Here is a 17,626-nt window from a genome sequence, read left to right on the forward strand (position 1 = left end):
CATTTATAAGAAAAAACATTTGGGTTGCCAGGTTGTGGATACCTTCAGCTGGTGGTTATCCCCCTCCAGCATTGTAAATACTTTATTGAAAGACAAAAATGATTCACCTGGACTGTAATATTACTGTGGTAACTGTAGAGCTCCTGCTTATAAACATCTGGACAGTATGTTCTCCCCAAACCATAACCACTGTTTTTAGTTGTCACCCTGATAAGCATATTCATGGGCAAGAAATGGTATTCCTTGATCAGAATTAGTTTTGATACTAAGGTTTCTCGTATTCTTTTAAGGTAATTGATGAAACCAGCTTTCTTCTTATCATGCTTAAGAAGTTACTGCAGAAAGCTGGGAAGAGTAATAATTCAGTGCATGGTCATATACTTCCCACCTAGGCTTTTATTAAATTAAATTAATATTAAATCCCATGAACAAATGAAAACACAATATTATTGAACAAATACAAACAGTGACGACATCCTGATGCACCCATTTTTTTGACAGCAGACATTTTTAATCGTCAAAGCAGGTCCAAATATAAGAATTTCAGTTGAAAATATAAAAAAAAATAACTAAATTTATCAACAGAACGTGGAGAAAGAAGCTAACTGAGCTAACAGTAGTTACAGTCATGGATATAAACAGAATGCAGCTAGCAGGTACTCTGGCGATATGCTGCCCCTATTTCTTGGGGGTATGAATTCAATTTGTCCAATTCTTCAGACTGAACTTTCAGCAATGGCTTTATTCCATTAAGTGTCCCAGTAAGCCATGTCAGTGATCCACTTAGGCGCTTCAATTTCAGGGTCACGAGGTGTATTCTGACTCACTGTCACACTTCATGGCCTACTGGGACACTTGGATACAACAGAGCCATTGTGTATTCTGGTGGTAACACCTTTTCCTGCCATGACAAGTCAAAATGTCTGCTTTACAAAAGGTGCATTATGCATCAACAAAAAGATTTGAGATATGGTTTTGTTATGTCAAGTTAAGTTACACAAAGACTCAGATAATCTGATGAAATAAGGTTATATCTTGATATAACAGGAAAGTATCTTGTTATAATGAGACATGTATTTTGTGTGCCTTTTTGGCAATCAAAAATGTCTTGATAGATCCTTCAATATTGTTTATTGCAATAGCAAATCGACAACAGTTTATTTCTTCCCTTAACCAAAAACATTTATCTGACTTCCATAGTGAGCTGAGCACATCTTTAATGAACACATATTTAAATATTTACAGCCTGAATACAATATCACGGGCTTAACCCAAAGAGTAAGTACAGCAGAGCCTTGTTTTTTCACTGTGCAGACAAAAAGCAGAAATGTGGTCCAACATGTTGCAGCACTCCAAATATTTTCCTTATCAGTTCTTTCCAGCACCCTGTTCTCATGCCTCCCTTCTTTTTCTCCTGCTCCCTGATTCAATCATACTCACACACATCCAACCTCTCACATCTCACACACTCATGGAAATCATAAAAGGTGCTGATGCAGTGAAAAAAAAGTTCATGGTTGGCTCTTCTCTTCCTTTTAACTTAGTTGAAGGTATTGTTTTTGGATCATGAAGCTGCTGCTTTCTTCTCTTTGTAAGTCGCCATCATTTTCTTGATCTCTGCAATGGCCTTTCCTGGGTTCAGTCCCTGTGGAGACATAGGTCAAACAGACAGTGAGAAACTAAAACTCTATTAACTCTGTGAGAGAGTGTGTGAATGTTTTTGAAGTACCTTGGGGCAAGTCTTGGTGCAGTTCATGATGGTGTGGCAGCGATAGAGAGAGAAGGGATCCTGAAGTTTAGATAGACGTTCCTCAGTGAATTCATCACGGGAATCAATCATCCACCGATATGCCTGCAGAACAATATCACAGTTGTCATCTCTTGTTTACTTGCTCCATTTTATATCTATGGTGGTAAATCAATTAAAAACTTGTATCCAGAGTGAAATATCTAGGCAACTACTGAATGGAAAGCCATGAAATTTGACAGACACGCATTCCCTTCAGAGGATCGAGCAACACAGCAGGGTCAGAGTTCCCACTTCAGTGCATGACGTGATTCCTCTTCATCTGTGACCGATTCTGCACTATGAGTTTTAGGGGTATCATGTTATGAAATGATTTAGGGTGTCTACAGATATCAGACACTTGAATTTGAATTTTTTACGACATTTTCAAGATTATTTTAAAACAAATTTCAGACAGATTTTTGGACAGATCAGCTTTTTCTTATTCAAGCACTGTAGGTAAGTATAAGGGGATGTCTAATTTATGTAATGTAGTCCAGTGCAGATGTAGGTTTTATGTAAGAATATGGTTATGAGTGTGAGTAAGGGTAATCTAAATTTTACCACCAGAAAAGTGTAAGTATAAAGTGAAAAACAGTATTAGGTTTAGTGGTAGGGTATATGATTTATAACATCAGAAATGTGGACATTTATTCTGAAGAGCCTGATGCATTTTGACTAACAAAATTAAAGGAGGGGTATATGAAATAAGATAAAATATTTGTGGCAATCAAGACCTTACAAATTCAAATTTAAGAATATTTGATGAATTTAAGGTGTTATATTTATAAAAACTGAATTCAAGACATTTTAAAACTTTTTAAGTGATCTGACACTTAATGTCTTAACTGGAAAAATGCTAAATGTATATGCACGTGACATGGTAACATCCAGTCGTTCCATACGTTCCAATTCTGACGTCAGCATTGAGCCTAAAGCACAGGTGAGATTAAGAACAGCTGAGGCTGATAAAGTACCTCAGTGTACCTCAATGTGACCAGAGGATAATCTGGTTAAATATTAACAACATGGCCTTTGCTCTGGCACCACCCTCTGGCTAGAGTGCATATTATTTGCCTCACTAGTGGTAGGGAGCTATCAAAGTTTTATTTCCATTTTTCCTCCATCTGACGATTTTGGTTTTAAAAATGGTCAATAACCCGTCTGTAGTGTGGCTCTGGACTAAAATCACAAAGTGTTTTGACCCACCTGCATTAGGACAGCAGGGCCCAGGTATTTGTCTCCATTCCACCAGTAGCTGGGACAGCTGGTGCTGCAGCAAGCACAGAGGATGCACTCATACAGGCCGTCCTGTTGGGTGAAGAAGAACAGCTTATTCAGACGGTCTCTTTGCTCCTCTACGACTCCACAGGCGAATTATATAGAGGATTACTGTAGTAAGCTAGCAACTGGAAAATCCCAGATATGAAATGATCTCTGCGGTCAAGATATGAAGACCTCTAACATGGCTGCCAGAAGGTGTTAGATCATTTGTGGGAAGGCGGTAACTCTTACAGTAAGAAGTTGGTTTATTTACCAGTTTCTGCCGGTCCTCCACTGACTGGAAATACTGCTCCTTTCCTTCTTGAGCTCCATCCTTCTTCTTCAGGTAGGGCTCGATAGATTTGTACTGTGCATAGAAGTTGCTCATATCCTGGTGGAAATGATAAGAGTGAGAACTTGAAACAGGCACATAAACAACTAATAAATGCACCATAACAATTCATGTCATTTTCACCATGGTCCAGTGTTCATGAATATCTGCTGTAGCAATGGAAACTACACTTGTAGTACTTACAGGCACCAGATCTTTGACCACATACATGTGGGGGAGCGGGTAGATTTTGGTCGGTTTGCTTATGTTGGCGTCAATTTTGTTAAGACATGCCAGTGTGTTGCCTCCGTTTATGTTCATGGCACACGAGCCGCAGATACCTGAGGAGATACACAATCATTGGGTGACTAAACAGACCTGTTAACGTGTTTCTTTTATTTCATTTTTCATCTGAGTGTTAATTATTTACATTAATATGTGCACGTTTGTTCCTCACCTTCGCGACAGGAGCGTCTGAATGTGAGTGTGGGGTCCATCTCATTCTTGATCTTAATGAGGGCATCCAGAACCATAGGACCACAGCTATATTAACAAGAGCATGTCAATAGATTATAACACTGATTATGTAAATGTAAAGAATAAAATAAGGTACAGCTCCACAATCTTTAGTTCAAGGACCCAATCATGACTTACGTGTTGAGATCAATTTCGTAAGTCTGCATTCGTGGTTTGTCTCCAGCGGTGTCGGGGTCCCAGCGGTAAATTTGGAACTTCTTGATCCTGGGCTCAGGAGCCGGGGCAGCAGCAGTCTGAGCATACCGCACCATCTGCATCACAGACAATAAATAATAGAGGCGGCATATGTGAATCAAATAGAAGTATCACATGGGGATTCTTCAATCCATATAATTCACAAAATATTTTAATTTCTTCCAGGTATACACTTCTTTTGTCACTTCCACCAAAGCAGTTTCTTTCAGGTAGGACAGGATAGAGAACAAAAAAGGCAAGATTTATGTGCAAAGGGACACATCATTATGTGACCTAGCGGCTGGTTGCACCAACCAAGGCTAAAATAGGAAGCACTCGGTAATTCTATCAGGTAACACCAGAAGACACGACCAGTCCTATGATATTATATATATATTGCATGAAATAACAATAAATTCTTTACAGTACAATGAAATGGCATATTTACATAAAACACAAAAGTACCATGAGGTCAAAACAACCAAAATATTAAGACCATTGCAATAAAGCCTTTAGTATCCACATGTAAACCATATACATGTATATATATAAAAACATGAATCTTTGAGACACACTTATACATTATATCTATATAATGTATAAGTGTGGCTCAAAGATTTTTATCTATAAGATACATTATTATACATTAATGTTATTATATTTTATGCTGTTTTGGCCTGTTAAACAGCCTAATAGTTTACCCCTTTTGCATAAGAGGTTATGGAGTCTCCCCCTAGTGGTAGACTGGAGGAACTGGCATCAGTGTGTTACATCACTGTGCAGTCGCTGGTTACCTAACTGACTCTTCGAGGACAATGAAAAGTGTACTTCAGCAAAATAACTCAACTATATCTAAACACTTATGACAAGTAAACATTTATTTGTGTAGCCTAACTGCTTAAAGACTTTCAAAAATTGTTATACGAGTCTAAAATTGGAGGGAGGAGTTGCACAACAGCTCAGCTCATTTACTTAGGTTTACTAGGCATTCAGTTGAGTATATTGATAAAAGCTATGACACATCGACTGTTTTTACATGATATATATTTCTACTATTGTCTCCCACACTTCACAGTGCAGCAGATAGTGCTAGCACAAGCTTCTTCAATATTCTGCCACATTTACAACACCTGGCCTTGGAGCAGGGTGTGTTATAACAGGTCGGAAAATGATAAAGCTCGTACCACACACTTTACAGTATACACAAGCTAATGCATACTTTAAGCCTGTATATTTTACCATAAATCAATACAAACACCGAAATGTGAAGATAACACTGTCTAAAAAGTAGCCGCCCAAGACACACGTCTGTTCTCACACTGAATTAAATGTTTTGTACTCACCACCATCATGCCAGAGTTCCTGATAGCCAAAACATTACGACTCAAGGCAACACAAACCGCCGACATCTTCCTGACTGAGTGAGTTAATTGATAATAAACACTACACTACACCACAGATGGCTCCTCTCTGTCCAGCACGCCGACACCGACACCCAGTATGTAAGCTCAAGCCCCGCCCTCCATGTGCATTCACGTGACGTAAGGCACGTCGGGCTGCGTCATGGTTGTTGCCTTCAGGGTCCTCCGGCAGCTCGTCCATCCGGCAAACAGGCACGCAGATACTTTTTGCTGCAGCTGGAGATTAAAATAAGCATTAAGTGTGAATATCGCTTCGGTCATGTTTCCATATGAAACACATGCTTCACTAAATTAAGTCGTAAGTGTTACACATGACTATCGATTAACATATATATCCGATAGCACGTGAAGGCACCATACGTAAGAGCCTCTTTCACAACTCTCATTGCTGTAAGCCAGGGTCAGTTACATACTGTTTACTGTATATGGTGTTGGTATATTTCCATTATGTTCTTTTGTCTTATTAATGTCCTCTTTGTCTGAATACGTAATTTTTCATGCTATCTTAATAAAGTACCTCAAATTTTATGCTATACTTACACACTGTTGCTTAATTTGTCCTTGACCCATCCATATTAAACATATATGCTATATGCTCTTTCTCATTGTTGCTGCAATATTCAAGTAAAGGCAAAGAAATCACTTAAGTTTAGTCTTAAATAACCCATTTTTGATAGACTCCTTACAGTATGATACCTTAATAAAGCCAATTAAATAGAAGACAGGTGTCACTGTGTGGTTATACTATGTAGTTATATGTATGTATAACAATGATGTATTGGCATCCAGTCTTCTCATTTAATATGCATGACATCTCTGGGACAGTGACGTACACAATACGCTATTCTGATGGTAATGAATTTGAAGGTCAAATTGAAAACGAATATAGATTAAACATTTTTGAATGATCTTCGTCCATATGGTCAATCAAATTTAACATTCACTCTGCAGATTGGAAATGAGATATGCCCTTCATATGTGACTTTAGTGTACACAGCCTATAAGGGCTGCCAAAATATTTTCCTGGCTCAGAATCTCAAATATGTTACACCTCATTTCACCCTAAATGTTGTCTGATGTTATTCATTTCACTCTCATATGTAAAACTGTATACATCTATTAACACACAAATAAAGTGAAGACCCCTGGACCTTACAGTGATAATGTATGGCTAATAAATGGATGTATTGGACCACATCAGATGCAGCCTCGCCTACAGTAATGTTTTCATATTTCAGAATAAAAGAATCAAATTTGTCAGCGGATGGAATAATTCTTAGATACATAGCACTCACTAAACATCAACAACATAGGACGAAACTGATATTTCCGTATAGAAAACATCTGTCTGATTTTTCGTTTTATGATTTATTTATGTTTTCTCTGATGCCCTAAACATTTTTTGCCATGGATACAAGATGAAGTCAAAATAATAGGCCATATAAACAACAATACGAAGATGTTTGTACAACAATTTATAATATGATCAACCATACATTATGCCTCTTTCCTCTAGTTTCCCGTTACATACAGTATATTGTTGCAAAGGGATAGTAATGGTCGTTAATAATAATTTTATTTTGAAGGTCCGACAGGAAGTTCTTCACCTTGTGGTGAACTTGACTCTGGTCCAGCCAGCATGGACTAGATACCATTGTGGAGGCACCTAAACTCCAAGTCTTGCCTGTTGTTCGGACACTTTTGAAGCAGCATGTCGTGGCTCTTCGGCTGGGGGAAGGGCTCCGGGTCTCCGCCGGCGGAGGAGCAGACACCGGCTGCTCCCGGTGAAGGAGCCGGAGGAGCACCAGGAGGTCAGGGGGGAGGCAAACCCGGGGACAAGTGGAGCAACTTTGATCCGACCGGGCTCGAGAGAGCTGCAAAAGCTGCAAGGGATCTCGACAAATCACGTGTGTATTCATTCTTTACCACCGTTTACAGAGTGAATTACTTTCTTTCAGTATCCCTGTGCTGTAATGTATTTATGTTTTAAGTCTAGTATTTATTTGCTGCACGTGACGAGCTGTCCCATGTTGGCACGTTGTGTTCTTTTCTTCTCTCGGGCCGAATTCCACTCAGTAAATTAAGCTGAATTAATTGTCTCGCAGTCAAATGTGCAGACTGTGGACATCATGTTGTTTGAGCACTGCTAAACTGTCTGGCGTCATTCTTTAATTCGGCGCATCATAGATCACATTTAAACTTTTTTTAAAGTGGTTTGCATCCACCAAACAATGAAACAATTTGACCCGACTGTTACAAAAAGTTTTGCCTTAATGGTGTGTATTCAGACTTAATCCTGAAAGTCTGAAGATGTGTAATTGACTTGGCTTGTGGTTCTTTATCTCGGGCTGCTGAATTACTTACAATGCTGCAAACTGCTTGCTGCACATGTGCTCGCCTGTTTGACCTCCACAGTCTGCAGTAAAGTTGAAGAGTTTTGGTGGGCGTGTCACTGAGCAAAGAGGGAACAAAGTGTCCCAGCTGCAAGCTCAGCCCATCACCTGTCCCACACATCCGTCCCTCCATGTCAGCATGTGCACATGAACATGCTTTCTGCTGTTCACTGTGTGTATTTTTAACCCTGTGTGTGTCGGTCACAGTTGTTGATGTTGTTAACAGTCACTTCATTCATCCTTCCAGCATCAGCTCTGCTCTCTGCAAGCGCACTGGTGAATAAGTTCTGTTCTGCATTATCTTTTAAAAGCTCTTTAAAGGGGCATTATGTAAGAATTTTAGTTGAAAACATTCAGAAACGAACTAAAATTGACAAGTTAGCGTGCTAATCAGCTAGCCGCCATCTCAATCCAAACATCCCATTCTGTGCTAGCGGTATAAACACTGACTCCTGGTGCTCCGAGCTCCCAGTTCGGATTGCTAGCTGCACGGCTAACTAACGTAACAAGCTAACGATGATCTGCTTCCCAGTATTTGTTTTGAAAGTGAATGTAACAGGTGGCCAATTCTTACATATTGCGCCTTTTTAAAGTACAGTATGTTGTAGGCAGAAGTGTAACCATAAGCTGCATCACTCAGTTTTCCTTCTGATTGATTTCAACAGGACATGCCAAAGACGCGCTGGCACTGGCTCGTATGCAGGAGCAGACCGTACAGCTGGAGCATCAGAGTAAAGTTAAAGTAGGTGTTGGAAGAGTTGGAAGTGCCTCTGATGTGATCTTGTGATCGGCTGATACTGTGTACCTGCTAAAACCTGATGTCAGTGAACTTAACACAAACCAAACCCCCCACCCCACCCCAACAGGAATATGAGGCGGCCGTGGAGCAGCTGAAGGGCGAACAGATCCACCTGCAAGGCGAGGAGAGACGGAAAACTCTCACAGAAGAGACAAAGCAAAACCAGGCGGTATGGGATTAACACTCCACACACTATTCTGACAGTAAAACAAATGTAATATGTATTTTACATGTGAATGTAATGAATTATTTTCTCTATCACCCCTAGAGGGCACAATATCAAGACAAACTTGCCAGGCAGAGGTATGATGATCAGCTCAGGCAACAGGTAAACCTTTTAACTTGCCACTTGAAATTGAGTGCTTTAATTCCTGAATGGAGCGTTCATCATAATTTTTTTTCTTCCACAGCAATTCATGAACGAGGAGAGCCTTCGCAAACAAGAGGAATCGGTCATGAAGCAAGAGGCCATGAGAAAAGGTGGAAGATAAAAACCAAACGCACCCTTGAATTTACACCTTATTCACCCACTCATAATGTCATGTAAAAGCTCCTTTATTATCCTACTTTAAGCTGCAGTAAGTAGGATTTGTGCTGCTCCAAAGCAAAGAGTGACCCTGATATATCTGCAGGTTGTTGATCAGTACAGATGACTCAGCGATTACGTGGCTCACTGTGAGATTTGTGGCTCTCTGGGGCCCGTACTCTGCTTTAGAAGAAAGCTACCCAACCCAGTGGAGTTTCAAGACACCCACACAATATTAGCATTATACTAGTATTTGTCAGGTTGATGAATTAGCACTAGACATTTGCATTGGGTCTCTGCTCCAGTTAGCCACTCTTTTTATTTTCTTTAATTAAACAACGAAGGACAAAGACACAAATAGACCTTATTTAGTGGTGTACAGTACAAGTACATAAACCAAAAATAAGCAAATAGGGTAGAGGCACATACAGAGACAACATGCTGCTTTTGTTTTTGATGGATCTCATAGATTATATTTGAGTTAAAAGTTGCAGTGCTACTTTGAGGATTTTTTGGGTATGAAAGACACAATTTGTTCAAAGCTGCACTAATCAGTGTTTCTGTATTAAAAATGGATCAAATGACTATGTACAGTTTGGAAGGTGTCGCTCCCAGTGAAACATAGACTCTGCAGTGTCCTTCAACTCTACAGAGCTTTTAGCTCACTGTTTTGGTTTTTCAGCCCATAACTATACCGTTATGGTTTAGTCCATTGACAGTATAAAATATGGACGGAGCCTCCAGGCCTGAAAAGTGAAGACAATACAGAAGTGTCTTAAACCTGCATTCTTTCTATTGGCCAGCTCCAATGGTTGCAGCAAGGATTTAGATTGTATGTAAGCTTATGAGAAAACAACCCTACTTTTTATTGGATATATTGCCACTGTAAACAGTTTCCTAATAAGTGTTTTTAAGTTTAGTCCCATTTAGATGATAAACGATTGGATCCACCCTCTCGTTCAAACACGGTTACTTCTGGCTTCTAAAAACCAAGATGGCGACGGCTGTAATGCCAAACTCAAGGCTTCAAAACAGTAGTCCTCAAACCAGTGGGTGACACCAAGTTTACACTTAGTGTGGGTTACCAGCCACAGCAGGCAGCTTTTTTTTCAGCAGCAAAGCTCTGATGAAACCAACTGTGTCCACATTATTCTTAGCCGCCATCATACCTTGCGTGAATTATTGGTGCGTGCTTAACCTGAACCAGCGTTTTCAGTGGTAACATGAAGTTGAATCTTGTTTCTTAGAGTGATTGGTATGCTGATTCATTCATAAAGAGCTGCAGCAGCTTTGTGTGAATACTACTAACACGATTATGCTTTTCCCACTTAGCAAACACTGCTAAAGGTTAAAGTGCCACCGGTGCATCAGTTATTACACACCAGAAATATCACCCATAACTGGAAATTTGTCAAGACATCTCTAAATAGCAGATATATGAAGTTAGCGACTAGCTGGTGAACATAGTGAAGAACTTAGCAGCTAAAGAGCCAGATGTTTTCTCAGGAGATGGTGGGGATCAAAACCAAGGGGGTGAATATTGTACTGCTTTTCCACCAAAATAAGCGGGTCTACACAGGTTTTATAAATGCCGGTACACCCGCTAAAAATCACCTATTGACCCCATTCCCACTTCCCGCAGGCAAAATATAACGCTTTTTATCTGAAGTGTTATTATGCTGTGCGTCGCTGACGTCATGTTTCATGTCACCAATGCACAGTAAACAGTTGTAACAGAAGAGAAAACAACATTTGACCCATTGTGAAAGAAGCGTCCGTAAAACGGTGAATAAATGCTTTTGAGCGTCACAACCCCCACGAAATGACTCATTTCACTATCATAATTTGAGTCATTGGGTCTAATAACATTTTGAAAGTCTAGAAGAGCTGCACGATTAAATTATTTTATCCCCCTTCAAGTTAGCTGAGCGCTAAACCGTAATTAAGCCAGCTCGGTCTGCGATCCAGGTTTGATCAGAGCTGGGAAGTTGAGCTTTTTTGGCTTCAAAACACCACTGAGCAGCTTTCATAGGAATGGACGGGTCCTCCACCTCCAACACTGTGTCCAGTAATAAGACATCCTTAGTAGACCGCATCCCAAATTCCTTCCTTATTTGCATGCCACCACTGGATGTTGATAACGCGTCATCACACAAAAAATGTGTCAAAAAATACAGTACGTCAGCGTTTACACTGTGTTCTGCTGCCCCCAAGTGGCCATTAATAGGGCTATGCTGCTTTAACTTTTATTTATACACAGTAGGTTGACTGATCATACAAGCTCTCAGTGACATCCTGTTAACAGTTGTGCTCAGGAGTGAAATAAAGGAGCAGACAGAGATATTAATAGAACAGAATAATAATATGATATATTATTTTAATATTTTATCGCAAGGAAGAAAATGCCATTACTGAAACGCTGATGAAAAGTAATATATTAGAAGAGCCTGTAAGTCGAAAGGAACTGTATCGTTCAATCAGTTTTAATCTAGTTTATACATGGTGTAATAAAATGTTAAACCACGTTGATTTAAAGTAGGTCAAATTCTCTGACATATCTTCAAAAGTGGTCATAAACATAATTCTTTTTATTAATATCTGCCTCCTCTCTTCCCAGCTACCATTGAACATGAGATGGATCTGAGACACAAGAACGATCTGCTTCGCATTGAAGCGGAGGCAAAAGCCCGGGCCCAGGTGGAGCGGGAGAACGCAGACCTGATCAGGGAACAGATTCGCCTGAAAGCTGCTGAACACAGACAAACTGTCCTTGAATCTATAAAGTGAGGGCAGAATGACTTTCCACTTTCCTTAATCCTCGGAGTAACTGGCATGTTATCTTCTAGTATCTCTCTCAGCTGGAAGGAGGTGTTGAACTAAAGTCCCATAGGGCAGCAGCAAGTGTGGCTGCCACAGTGGAGGCAGTCAGTGTGATAATTGTGTTTTGTTCCTGGCAGGACGGCAGGAACAGTGTTTGGGGAGGGATTCAGGGCCTTCGTCTCGGACTGGGACAAACTCACAGCCACGGTAAATCCATGTCCTACCTGTCACGCTTTGTCACACTTTGGTCACAGGAGGACTGCAGAGGATTATTGGAGGCAGTTGTCTTCCTATTTGACATGCCGCACAGTTATTTGAAGATGTGTGTGTTTGCTTTTTTTGCCACAGGTTGCCGGGTTGACCCTGCTGGCAGCTGGAGTGTATTCTGCCAGGAACGCCACAGGGGTGGCTGGGCGCTACATAGAGTCTCGTCTGGGCAAACCCTCACTGGTCCGAGAGACCTCCAGGATAACTGTTGCAGAGGCCATCAAACATCCAATCAAGGTCATACATCCAGCTAATCCTGCCAGATGATTTGTTATTGTTCATATTTTTACCTCAAAAGAAACTGAACATTTGTATTCATCTTTAGAAGAACAGGAGGGTCATTCATTGGTGATAAAGTGTTAAAATTAATGAAGTTTTTCTTTTATTGTTATTATTTTATTACTATGATGAGATACAAGTCTTTGTATAGGCAGTCAGATTTCAGATATAATTCCTGTGAATAGCTGTTAACCGATTTGAGCTAAAACGAGGTAGAATGAAATTTTCTTTGTTTTCCTCTGTTTTTAGACAACCAGGCGTCTGAGAAGCAGACCGCAGGATGCCTTAGAGGGTGTGGTGCTCAGCGTGAGTCATTTGCGTTTCATGGTTCTTGCCGTATTGATATATTCACATTTTATGACTTTGTGAAAAATGCTGAATGCTGTCACTTTGCTGTGGATCCCACAGGCAGCTTTGGAGGGACGTGTGAGGGACATTGCCATCGCCACTCGTAACACCAGGCAGAACAAAGGCTTGCACAGAAACATCCTGATGTATGGACCCCCAGGAACTGGAAAAACACTCTTTGCCAAGGTATGGCCAGTCTTTTTCTTTCATGCTTTTTTTTTTTTTTTTTTTTTACATTTTGTGGCTCTAGTCTTATCTCGTAGCTCTAGTATATATATATATATATATATATATATATATATATATTTTTTTTTTTTATAAAAATATTTAATTCTTAAAGATGAAATTCCGTATATTGGTGTATTTTCTATTTATGTAGCTTTAAGATTGCATTTCTATTTTGATTTTCTTGCCTCTCTGTGCCTTTTTGAGCAAAGCTCTTTCCATTACCTTTCAGAAACTGGCTCTCCATTCAGGGATGGACTATGCCATCATGACAGGTGGAGACGTGGCACCCCTGGGGCGAGATGGAGTCACTGCCATGCACAAGGTGTTTGACTGGGCCAGCACCAGCGGCAGAGGGTAGGGCACTTTAATTTCTCCATAAACACTTGATAAATTAGTTGGTTAATTAGTTATTAATTAGTCCTTAGTAAACATGTATCAGCTGTCAGATATTGATATTAACTATTGACTGAAGTTCATTAGTGTTGATTGTATGTTGTGTTATAAACAGAGCTGCTGTCATTCTACTGGCTAATTACATTAAAGGTCTTTCAGAAAATGGCAGCTTTTAAGCTCATTCTCTTTGATGTTCTCTGATTCTCTGCAGCGTCCTGCTGTTTGTAGATGAAGCTGACGCGTTCCTGCGTAAGCGATCCACTGTGAGTTCAGCTGCAGTCCATGTGCACAGTGATGGTGCCCTGTGTTTTGATCATTTATTCATGAGTCATGATTTTTGTATTGCAGGAGAAAATCAGTGAGGACCTCAGAGCCGCCCTCAATGCATTCCTTTACCGCACTGGGGAGCAGAGCAACAAGTTGGTATCTTATGTTATTCAGTGTGCATGGCTGGGTATGAAAAGGTCATTGCCATGACTGAAAAGGTCACTGGCCGAGTCTAAGTGGTCTCATTTTCTCTCCCCAGGTTCATGCTGGTGCTTGCTAGTAACCAGCCAGAACAGTTCGACTGGGCCATTAATGACCGCATTGATGAGATTGTAAACTTTGCGTTACCGGGTCTGGAGGAGAGGGAAAGATTGGTGCGCCTGTATTTCGATAAATTCGTGCTGGGTCCTGCCACTACAGGGAGACAGTGAGTACACTTATTGTATTTCAATAACAGCTACTGTTGCTGCTCCGTTGCAGAGGTAATTTACTACCGCAAAGGAAAGCATTGGTCCCTAGAGGTCGCCTTGCTAGCTCAAGTTGCTTAATGGTGTATATAATGTATTCAGTACTGAAACCAAAGTGGTCTCTGATTCTTCACTCAGAGCTTTCATGAAATGGTGTTTAAGTCCTCGAGAGATGTAGTACAGAAGCCGTTGTGGAGTGTATTGGTCAATTGAAACCATTAAATGTGTGACTGATCAATGATAAGAAACAAGCTAAAGCTCACACCCTTTACAGATCCCTTGTGCTTTAACTCAACAGGAGATTAAAGTTGGCTCAGTTCGACTATGGCCTGAAGTGTTCTGACATTGCAAAGCGAGCAGAAGGCATGTCTGGTCGTGAAATCTCCAAACTTGGTGTTGCCTGGCAGGTGAGTAGAAAAGTCTGTTGAAACAAAATATGAATCTGCTTCAAAACAAATCCAAAGCCAAACTTATACTGAAACTGGTTTCCTGGTAGGCTGCCGCATACTCTTCTGAAGATGGAGTTTTGACCGAAGTGATGATTGACTCAAGAGTTGATGCTGCCATCAAGCAGCATGCTCAGAAAATGGACTGGCTGCTGATGGAAGCAGGTGTGGGGGTTGGCAAGGTCGGTGTGATCCTCCCTAAGGAAATGGCTGCAGGGATCACAGCCCAGGAAGCTGATTCACTTGGACAAACTGAAGAGGCAACCCCGACCATACAACAAGTCCTTCCACTCATTGAGGTTGTGAGCAGCGCTGCCCAGGCAGAAGCAGCCACTCTACCTTCAGAAGTGGAGGCAGAGGTTATTCTCAAAGAGGCAGCCACTTTGGTTAAGGAAAGTGAAGTTGTTGCAGAGGCAACTGAAGGAACAGTTGAAGCCATTGTTGAGACAGCTACTGCTGCTCCATTGGTGCAGGAGGTTGAAGCTATCAAGGACCTGACTGAGGAGGTTACAGGCACAGCTGTAGCTATTGACACCGTTGTTCCTGAAGTGAAGGATATGGTTGTTGAGGTTAAAGAGGCTGAGGGTGTACCAGATTCTGCTGTCCAAGAAACTGCTGCTGTGTCAAAAGAAGAGCTAACTACTGATGTAGCTGCGCAAGAGGCTGAGGCCACAGAACTAGTCAAGGAGGAAAAGGATGCTGTTGCACATTTAGAAACAACAGTCTCTGCTGTTGCTCAGGAGAAGGAATCAGATGCTGTTGTCTCTAATGTTGTCCAGGAGGCAGAGTCAGCTGCCACCTCTGTTGATGGTGTAGAAGTTGAAGCCACCAAGGCTGCTGAGGCAGAGGAAGTGGCAACTGATGCTGCAAAGGTTGCAGAGGAAATTGCAAACAATGTAGCTCAAGTGACTGGCTCCATGGCAAACATCGTAACACAGGCTGAGGCAATAGCAACTGATGTAGCCAAGGTGGCCGATGCTGTAGCAGCCGTCGCTGAAGAGATAGAGGTAGCAGTTACCAAGGAGTCTCAGACATTGGAGGTTTCTAAAGAGGTTGAAGTGTTAGTGACAGATGTCGCCAAGGAGTCTGAGAGTATTGCTACAGAGGTTGTTAAGGAGGTCGAACCTGTGACGACTGGGACTGCTGCCAAGGAAGCCGAAGTCAACCTGGCAGAGGTCACCCCAGCAGAGGTTGCTAAGGAAGCTGAAGTCACCCTGGCAGAGGTTGCTAAGGAAGCCGAAGTCACCCCGGCAGAGGTTGCTAAGGAGGCCGAAGTCACCCCGGCAGAGGTTGCTAAGGAGGCCGAAGTCGCCCCGGCAGAGGTTGCTAAAGAAGCCGAAGTCGCCCCGGCAGAGGTTGCTAAGGAAGCCGAAGTCGCCCCGGCAGAGGTTGCTAAGGAAGCCGAAGTCGCCCCAGCAGAGGTTGCTAAGGAAGCAGAAGTCACCCTGGCAGAGGTTCCCAAGGAAGCAGAAGTCGCCCCGGCAGAGGTTCCCAAGGAAGCAGAAGTCGCCCCGGCAGAGGTTGCTAAGGAAGCAGAAGTCGCCCCGGCAGAGGTTGCTAAGGAAGCAGAAGTCACCCTGGCAGAGGTTCCCAAGGAAGCAGAAGTCGCCCCGGCAGAGGTTCCCAAGGAAGCAGAAGTCCTACCAACCAAAGAGGCTGATGTTGAGGCTACAGAAGATGTGAAAGCGCCTGAGACTACTGATGTTGCTGCAAAGGAAGCTGAGGCGAAAACAACAAAGGCTACAGAGGAGTTAGGGACAGTAGCAACTGAAGTAACAGATGTGACAAACTCAGCAGCAGTTCCCAAAATCGAAACCAAGGTTGATACAGAGACTGTTGTGCCAGAACAGTCTGAGAAACCTGAGAGTCCAACCGCAGAGAAGTCCGCTGCCCCTCAAACTCCCAGCACTGAAGAAGCTGAACCCAGTCAATCTGAGAAACCTCTTTCAAACAAACAGAGTGTAGATGATGACGGCAAACCACCAGCCAAGTCTAGTCCAACGAAGTGATCACTTGGAATCTGTGATGAAATGTTATTGGTAATTCTTAAAGGTTCTATATACAACACACACTGCAACTACATGTCGCACTAAGCATCTCAGATAAAAACAAATGGAACACTGTACATAAACTGTAATATTGTGGGCAGAGGGTGTGTGTCTTTGTGTTTGTATTCAGCTTCTGTCTGGATTCAGCACTCACCAGAGACTCCTTCTGTTATTTCCCTTCAGTCTCTCTTCTTTATCCCCTCTCGTCTCTTTACGTTTATAGAGTAAATGTCCCCTCCAGTCAGCAGTCAACATGGCCAAAGAGACTAATTAATGTACAGTACATAACACGTGGCAGTGGAGGTCAGCCCCTCTGTGGCTTGCTGCTGCAGACAGGTTGAGAAGTGAGTGTGAAGATGAATCTACTTTTTAAACCTAGTAAAAAATAAACTCTGAGCTCTACTCCTGCTGGTAAACAGCTCCAGATCAGAGGAGAATCTGGTGTGAGTGCAGGTGTTTATTCCTCCAGAAGCTCCAGCTCTGCCTGGCTCTCCCCTCCAGAGCTCCCCTGCGCTCAGAAGTTGTCTTTCGGCTCATTAGTCTCTTCTTAGACTGGAATGCAACGATTAAGGTAATAGATTGATTATGCTCTGTATGTTTGTAGAAGTCTGAGTAAAAGAATGTGTAAATCATCATCTTTGTCCGACTGTTTCATTCCACTTTTTTCCTTTCTCTGTTCTTGTCGTCGTTACCATTTTCAAAAGCTGTGTCTGTCTGACATTTTGAGAATTTGCCCTCTAAAAGGAATGTTCTCCCATGTTTGCTGACCAGTTCTGGCAAGAGTTCAATTACACGTCTGCAAAATGTTCAGAACATTTCTACCCTTGCACTTG

General features: G+C 41.7%; 2 protein-coding genes across 2 annotated transcripts; one reads left to right on the top strand and one right to left on the bottom strand.

Annotated features, from left to right (window-relative positions):
* Positions 1-1,114: 1,114 nt before the first annotated feature.
* On the bottom strand, positions 1,115-5,727 carry LOC311265315 (succinate dehydrogenase [ubiquinone] iron-sulfur subunit, mitochondrial-like). Its single transcript, XM_084366843.1, has 8 exons — positions 5,435-5,727; positions 4,035-4,168; positions 3,838-3,923; positions 3,585-3,721; positions 3,324-3,440; positions 2,996-3,097; positions 1,730-1,852; positions 1,115-1,645 (listed from the first exon to the last, which is right to left on the bottom strand). Exons 1-8 carry the CDS (start codon positions 5,498-5,500, stop codon positions 1,565-1,567), a joined length of 846 nt encoding a protein of 281 aa, XP_084222969.1. The 5' UTR covers positions 5,501-5,727; the 3' UTR covers positions 1,115-1,564.
* Positions 5,728-6,906: 1,179 nt separating this feature from the next.
* Positions 6,907-17,428, top strand: LOC311265314 (uncharacterized protein). Its single transcript, XM_084366842.1, has 16 exons — positions 6,907-7,419; positions 8,571-8,647; positions 8,772-8,873; positions 8,973-9,032; positions 9,115-9,184; positions 11,848-12,013; positions 12,188-12,257; positions 12,399-12,554; positions 12,846-12,902; positions 13,005-13,130; positions 13,402-13,526; positions 13,777-13,828; positions 13,914-13,984; positions 14,092-14,259; positions 14,598-14,706; positions 14,796-17,428. The coding sequence occupies exons 1-16, from the start codon at positions 7,224-7,226 to the stop codon at positions 16,752-16,754; spliced, it is 3,564 nt and encodes a 1,187-aa protein (XP_084222968.1). The 5' UTR covers positions 6,907-7,223; the 3' UTR covers positions 16,755-17,428.
* Positions 17,429-17,626: the final 198 nt, after the last annotated feature.

The sequence above is a fragment of the Pagrus pagrus genome, assembly GCF_965226575.1.
Source record: "Pagrus pagrus genome assembly, chromosome: 11".
Classification (NCBI taxonomy): Eukaryota; Metazoa; Chordata; class Actinopteri; order Spariformes; family Sparidae; genus Pagrus; species Pagrus pagrus.

What these genes read in the sequence shown, in the direction of transcription:
- LOC311265315 (XM_084366843.1), bottom strand. Translation starts at nt 5,500, where the DNA reads ATGTCGGCGGTTTGTGTTGCCTTGAGTCGTAATGTTTTGGCTATCAGG. An exon ending in TGGTCAAAGATCTGGTGCCT is followed by an intron (nt 3,441 to 3,584) that starts GTAAGTACTACA and finishes CATTTCCACCAG; the next exon opens with GATATGAGCAACTTCTATGC. An exon ending in TGGAGGACCGGCAGAAACTG is followed by an intron (nt 3,098 to 3,323) that starts GTAAATAAACCA and finishes TTCACCCAACAG; the next exon opens with GACGGCCTGTATGAGTGCAT.
- LOC311265314 (XM_084366842.1), top strand. Translation starts at nt 7,224, where the DNA reads ATGTCGTGGCTCTTCGGCTGGGGGAAGGGCTCCGGGTCTCCGCCGGCG. An exon ending in GAAAAACACTCTTTGCCAAG is followed by an intron (nt 13,131 to 13,401) that starts GTATGGCCAGTC and finishes ATTACCTTTCAG; the next exon opens with AAACTGGCTCTCCATTCAGG. An exon ending in CCTGCCACTACAGGGAGACA is followed by an intron (nt 14,260 to 14,597) that starts GTGAGTACACTT and finishes TTAACTCAACAG; the next exon opens with GAGATTAAAGTTGGCTCAGT.